Source organism: Myotis davidii, unplaced genomic scaffold (genome assembly GCF_000327345.1).
Source record: "Myotis davidii unplaced genomic scaffold, ASM32734v1 scaffold69, whole genome shotgun sequence".
Classification (NCBI taxonomy): Eukaryota; Metazoa; Chordata; class Mammalia; order Chiroptera; family Vespertilionidae; genus Myotis; species Myotis davidii.
In genome coordinates, this window is record NW_006300363.1 from 2,794,484 (window position 1) to 2,801,485 (window position 7,002).

At 42.5% G+C, this 7,002-nt stretch overlaps 1 protein-coding gene across 8 annotated transcripts in view; it reads left to right on the forward strand.

Annotated features, from left to right (window-relative positions):
• Positions 1-7,002, forward strand: part of PECAM1 (platelet/endothelial cell adhesion molecule 1) — a 49,721-nt gene that overhangs the window by 19,805 nt on the left and 22,914 nt on the right. For 7 of the 8 annotated variants that reach the window (XM_006776697.2, XM_006776698.2, XM_015572450.1 and 4 more), the window contains exons 7-11: positions 463-738; positions 2,235-2,522; positions 3,146-3,253; positions 4,643-4,670; positions 5,420-5,493. In XM_006776697.2, the coding sequence (XP_006776760.1) occupies positions 463-738; positions 2,235-2,522; positions 3,146-3,253; positions 4,643-4,670; positions 5,420-5,493 (774 nt within the window). The remainder of the gene's footprint in view (positions 1-462; positions 739-2,234; positions 2,523-3,145; positions 3,254-4,642; positions 4,671-5,419; positions 5,494-7,002) is intronic. The other variant, XM_015572451.1, reaches the window with a different exon arrangement.

Here is a 7,002-nt window from a genome sequence, read left to right on the forward strand (position 1 = left end):
CACACACACTCATGCTCCCATCCCCCTGTTGTCCATGTCCATTGGTTTGGCTTATATACATGTATACAAGTCCTTCGGTTGATCTCGTTTTTGTGTTTTTAATGCTTTTCCTGTGTGCATCCTTTCTCAATACAAAAAAAACAAAAACATATGGATGTGCATGTATGAAACTATAAACATGTATTTAGAGGGGTGTATGTTTTTCTTGAATTTATATCATCTTTTTTTTATAGCTTTCATTCCTTTTCCCTCTGTCTCCTCAACACACACACACACACACACACACACACACACACACACACACACACACTCCCTGCCGATTTTAAAGGAGGCCTGTATAGGTAGATGAGGCAGGCACTTAAAATCACAGTAATGACAGAGAGAGTGAAGCCCAGAGTTTGGAGAAAGAATCCCTTGGGTGGGATGTGTTGCTTCAGATTGTTTCTCTCTGTGTCATTCTAGAAATGCTCTCCAAGCCCAGGATTTTTTATGACTTCAAGTCTGAGGTGATAAAAGGACAGACCATAGAAGTCCACTGCCAATCCATAAATGGAACCACGCCTATTTCTTATCACCTTTTGAAAGCAAGTAACATTGTGGAGAATTATACTGTAGGCTCAAATGAGCCCGCAGTATTCAAAGACAACCCCACAGAAGACACCGAATACCAGTGTCTGGCAGATAATTGCCATTCCTCCTCTGCAATAATCAGTGAACCTCTGGTGGTCAAGGTGATAGGTAAGTTGCTGTGCTATGAGAAGAAATCAGGGGCCTTGGCCAGGTGGCTCAGTTGGTTGGAGTGTCATCACATACACCAAAAAGTAGCGGGTTCAATTCCCAGTCAGAGTACATACTTAGGTTTCAGGTTTGACCCGTGGTCAAGGTGCGTATGGGAGGCAACCAAGCAATGTTTCTCTTTCATAAAGATATTTCTCTCTCTTCTTCTTCTTCTTCTTCTTCTTCTTCTTCTTCTTCTTCTTCTTCTTCTTCTTCTTCTTCTTCTTCTTCTTCTTCTTTTTCCTCCTCCTCCTCCTCCTCCTTCTTCCCTGTAAACATATCAAAAAGTTATTATGTGGGGTGTGGGCTTTAGGTCACATTTTCAAAGGTTTCGGATTACACAGGGATGGTGTGGACAAGGGAAGTGGGTGGTACTTATGCCAAGTCCATAAATATAACATGTAGCCAAGCAGGACACACCCAGGTCAATGGAGCCAGAAAATATCTGGGGGCTATCGGTGTGGCCAGTGCCCTTTCTTTTCAGAACCTTTCAAGTGAACATAAGAGTGAAGTATCCTAACTTCAGAAAGTTCTAAAGTTGTGCTTTTGGGCTCTCTTAGCATTTGCTCCTTTTTAGGTGAACTGCCAGTCATCTGCGTTGTTGACCAGAGCTCTTCTCTGTGGTTGACCCTTGTCAGGCAATGTCATGTGAGAACCTGTCATTAGAGGTGCAGGCTGTAGTCTCACAGGACATGCTAACAATGACTTGGGACTCATATACCTATTGTCCTGGGTGGATATTTTTCCTTGAGTCTCTATCTGTGTCTCTCAGCCTTCGGAGTGCTATTGCCTGCATCTCTGAGATAGTCTGCACCCTGTTGTAAAAATCATAGAAGCCTCCCTTCTCTTCCTCCTCTTTTTTCTGTTTTAATAACTTTTATCTACATGTGCCATGTGGACATCTTAAATTGGATAGAGATTCCTGCTACTATTAATATATGGTCTAAGAATAGCCATACTTTTCAAATTAACATCCATATATATACATAAAGCAACTAATGCTTTAGGGCATATTAAAAAAAGACATCTTCTTTGTTTTTAAGTTACTTGTTATTTAGCGCTGGAAATGCCATGTATCGTTGTAAGCAAAGAAACCACACACTCGCGCGCACACACACGTACTCACACTGGTGCACATGCACAGACCCATGCAGAATAGGCCTCCACAGAACACATAAGGGAATGGGTATAGGCAAGCTGAGTAGTCAGTAATCCTCGGGGTGGTAGGTGAAACATCGTGTTTAATCAACACATGAGGACAGGAGGCACCTGTTGCTGCCCTGCCGGACTAACTGGGGGAGGAACTGAAGAATGTGGCCAAGAGGAGAGACAAAATCCAAGTCTGAGTCACAGTGTAGGTTCAGGCTAACCCATGAGCGGTGGCGGTGTCATAATCTTCACCCTCAATCCCCAACCTCCTGTCTTTTCTCAGTGCTGATCCTTTTCCTGCTTTTCAGCTCCGGTGGTTGAGGTCAAGCTCGCCATCCTGAATAATAAACAAGTGGAGTCTGGGGACGATCTTGTGCTTCGATGCTTCGTGAACAAAGCGTCTGGTCCAATCACCTACAAGTTTTACCGAGAAGAGGATGTCAGGCCTTTCTACGTAAAAATCTCGAATGAAACCCAGGCCATGTGGTACAAGTCACCGGCTGGCACGGAACAGGGGGGACAGTATTACTGCACGGCCTCCAACAGAGCCAACCGTGCCAAAAATATCCCCCAAAGCAACTTACTGACTGTCAGAGGTGAGTCACGGTCTCAGCAGTGAGATGGAATGTGGCCACCAAGGGTGAGGCCAGCGAGCTCACCATTTGTAAGAGGAAGTGGGTGGGGTTCAGTGCTTATTGCTGAGGGCAACAAGACCAATGTCCTCCAAGCTCTTTGGTCGTAAGTGACAGAAACCAACTCAAATTAAATATAAAAGAGGAAGTGGAAGTGTTACAAGAAATTGGAAGTATTTCACACAGTTGTAATTCCAAATTCTTGGTGGAGAGGTAGCAAATGGCCCACCTTAGGTCAAACATCTCCCCATGAGCCACCCGTGGCCATGGGGATTGGGTCATGCAGAACAGAGAGTGTTAGAGGAGCCCACCTATGTGAATAAAGAGGGTGATTTCCTAGAGAAGGAGGAGGACCACACAGACCCAGAAAGGCTACGTTAGTCCTCTAGTTCTTTAAGGCGATGCTGACTCCGTAGGAAGAACAATCATTTCTGCACCAACTCTGAACACAGAATCCCTCAGAGGTAGATGCTTGGTATACGATGCGATTACAGAAGCTACAAATCAGTCTTATTTGTTGCTTAAGGCTAATATTGTTTCTTGCTGGCAGAGAAAAAAAAAACTATTTTAATTTTTCTTATTTCCAGTCTTTCTTGCCCCATGGAAGAAAGGAGTTATTGCAGTGGTTGTCATCGCAGTGATAATTGCCATCTTGGCAGTTGGGGCCAGATACTATTTTTGGAAGAAAGCCAAGGGTGAGCACAGTTCTTCATTGCCTTCTGACAGGTTGCTCTTGCCAGGAAACTGCCATGGATGTGAGGGGCTTCATGCAGCCTTAGGGGCGGCTGTGTTCTGCCCCAGCAGGAGCTCAGGAGATGTAACTGACCACAGTTGTTCTTCTCCTTGGGGTGTCACCTCGATAACCAAAGATCTTGGCTTCGGTGGGTGTGGAGCTTTTACTGCCCCTGGATTTCGCTAGGCATAAAGGAAAGTGGTTGCTTTCCTAGTTGGGCAACCCAGAAAAAATGAATTCGGGGAAAAGTCCCATCTATGTATGGTCAGAAGAAACCGTCTCTGTGGGTTTGGCCACATTTAGTCCTACAGATGGCAGAGTGGGGTGAGAGTGTTTTGGAGACACCCCCACATACACTGAATGCCCCCCAATTAATCTGTCTGTTGTGCCGTGATTTCTACCTGTGCTTGAGGTTAGCCACACATGGAACCTGGAAGGGAAGCCAGGACCACCTGTCGGTACTCTGGCATCACAGCCAGCTAGCCTGGACTCAAGGAGAAGGGCCCAGCACCAGTACATGCTGCCAAGATTTGTGTGGGATAAGGTGGTTTTTGTTGGAGCCTCGGTGCTGCTGCTTGGGAAGGGTACAGATTAGATAAGAAGGGGCCTTGTTTTTTTTTCTAGAACAGGAAATCCCTCTGAAAAGACAGGTTCCAGAACAAACCCCTTCTCAGGGAACCAGGCCATCACAGAACAGACAAGGCTAGAGGACAAATTCGTTCTCAGGCCAGCTTGGAATTCAAAGCACAGGGATTAATGTAGCCTTTAATCTTTGGAACTGTCTGGAAACAAGAAGTTGCCTTTTGCCTGGCCGGTATGGCTCAGTGGTTGAGCATTGAGTCAGGAACCAGGAGATTGAAGTTCGATTCCCAGCCAGGGCACATGCCTGGGTTGTGGGCTTCATCCCCAGTAGGGGGCATGCAGGAGGCAGCCCCTCAATAATTCTCTCACATCATTGATGTTTCTATCTCTCTTCCCTTCTTCTCTCTGTAATCAATAAAAAAAAAACCATATTTTTTTAAAAGTTGCCTTTTTATCTGGCTAATCTGGTTCCCATATCATTGTCTTCATCTCTACCTTGTTCCACTAAAGAAAACAGCTCCTGGCTAACACAACAAAATGTCATATTTCTGGATGAAATGATGTGAAATCTCTCAGAATAAATTGGAGAGAAGGCCTGCTTTTTTTTGTTTTCCCTATTTTAAAAAGTGGAAATATATTTGGCTTTTTGTTCTCTTTTTATGGTTAACCAATCTTCAAGAAAGTCAAATATGGTTGAAATGAGGGTTCCTACCTGTTATAGACATGGACACTTTGTACTGACTTTGGTTTTTCTCTTTCTCTTTTAAAGCCAAGCAGATGCCCGTGGAGATGTCCAGGTCAGTGTGTGTCCGGGGAAGAGAGGCAGCTGCTCTGTGAGCACGGACCGACTTGTCTGTAGGGAGAGTCTGGTCATTAGGAAGTGTTCAGTGGTTCTTGGGAAACTCTGAATAACAAGGGTGTGAGTAGTATAGGGGTGTGTGTGTATGTGTGGGTGTGGGTGTGTGTGTGTGTGTGTCCCAGTGAAAGATTGCCAACTGTCCTTTCCTGTGAAGACATAGCTTTATTCTGAGGTCACGTCCTTCCTACACTATTACGTGTGAAATCCCCTTTTCCTTATGAAATTACAATGGTAGTAGAAAGAATTTTTAAAATTTACCTACTTTGCAAAATAGAGTTGGCATATATATATATATATATATATCAGTTGTACTATTTTTACTGTTCTTGAAATTCAAAATCCAAAAGCATGGGTACAAAAGAAAAATTTTTTAAAAAGAGAACAAAAACAAGCAAACAATGGCTTTGTAGCACAGAATGAGGAATTCAGGGGGTTGGGGCTCACTTAGGAAAGGACTCCTGTTGTTACTGTGCCCATTGGCCCTGACACTCCTCTTAACAGCAAAAAGTGCTTGTTAAATAATCTCACTGAAAGAAAAAGTCAGTTTTCTAAATGAGAGTGTAAAGTTGGCCTCGCTTCGGAAATGTCTTTCTGGTTTTCTCATGATCTTTCCTTGATTATTTTGTTGGTTTGACATTAGAGTAAAAAAAAGTTGTATATTTCTTTCTTTTCAAATTTCCTTTTAAGGCCGGCAGCACCACTTCTGACCTCCAACAATGAGAAGACGCCAGGATCCAGCACCGAAGCCAACAGACCTTACGGTACAGTCACAGTTTCCTGCAGATGCTAAGAGGTTTCCCAACTTGCTACCCCTCTTAGAAGCAGGTGGTGGGGATAAGTTCCTAGGGAAGCCCTACCCTCAGGCAGGACAGTTTCACCTAATCAGCAACTCGATGGTGAACTGATAAGCAAAACAGAACAGAAAGGCAGGACATTTTACTCTAATTTCACCACCTTCTAAACATCCGAGGAATGAAAGGAGGACAATAATGATAATGCTGTGAATCCCCATCCTGGCTCATCTTCAAAGACTTTGAACACTCTCCGAGCGTAATCACCCTCCCCTTGTACGAGAGGCCAGAGAACAAATTGAGGCATTGATACAACATCTTCCCAGATGGAATTATTACAAGCACTAGACATTTTCATTTTACACTTGACATAACAGGAAACCAATTGAACTATTTCTCTGTTAGTAGAGGCATTTTAAAAAAGAATGCAACAACATAGGGCTACTTGGTTATGAGCCTTATTGCAAGCTTGCATCTGCGCAGTAGGCTGGGTAGCCAATCCCAGGAGTTCTTAATCCTTTAAGTCTAAGAGAAAATTGCTCAAAGAGGGGACTGTAATGACATCACACAGAAAGTTTTGTCCTGGGCCAGATTTGGAGCAGTTTTCTTTCTTTTTCAGCAGGTTTGGGAGTAGGATGTCTATGTTCTTTTCTAAGTCAGTAACAGTATCTTACAAAAGAAGAAAAAGTTCAGAAGAAAAGTACAACAGAAAAAGAAAGGAAGAAAGAAAAAAAATTTAAAAAATGTAAAGAGAATAAAAATATATATGTAAATAAGAAAATTTCATGATATGCCTTTTACAATGCACACTTGAAAGCTATGTTTTAAGAATCCAGCAATTCTTGTAATAATAAATCATATACCTTTAAAAAGTGAAATAAAACATTTGTAGTAACAAAAGTAAGGCTCCAGTAAAGAGAAAAGAGCAAATAAATCACTTAAGAAACTACATTCAGAAAACTTTAGTGACTATTGGGCCAAAAGGAATCCAGTGCTATAGAGGAAATACTTTTTTGTGGTAGAAAGTGGGCTCTGCTGGCTATTGTATTATCTATACAGAAACACTGAGATACGTTAAATGAAATGTTGATATAGACGTATTAAAATAGAATTTCCCCCAAATATCCAAAATGCAAGAAACAGTCCAATTCTTGGGTTGTCTCTCCATGGATTATTTCAGTTTATAAATATATGTTGGTAATCACAATAGCAATTAATTCAAATACATAATGGAAAGCCTTGTGTTCGTCAGGGATAGTATCTATACATATAAAAGCCTAAAATGCTAAAAGTGTCCATCTGGGTAATGATGTCATGTAGCAATGCCCAGCTTCCTCCCCCTAGAGACTAGCCTCCTTGCAGTTTCTTCAGCCCAGGAACATGACTTGCATTTTCTTTTCATTAGCCAGAAAAATGGAGATTTAGAAAGCTTAGAAACTTGACCTGACTGAAAAGAAGTAAGAAATGGTGGACCTTGAA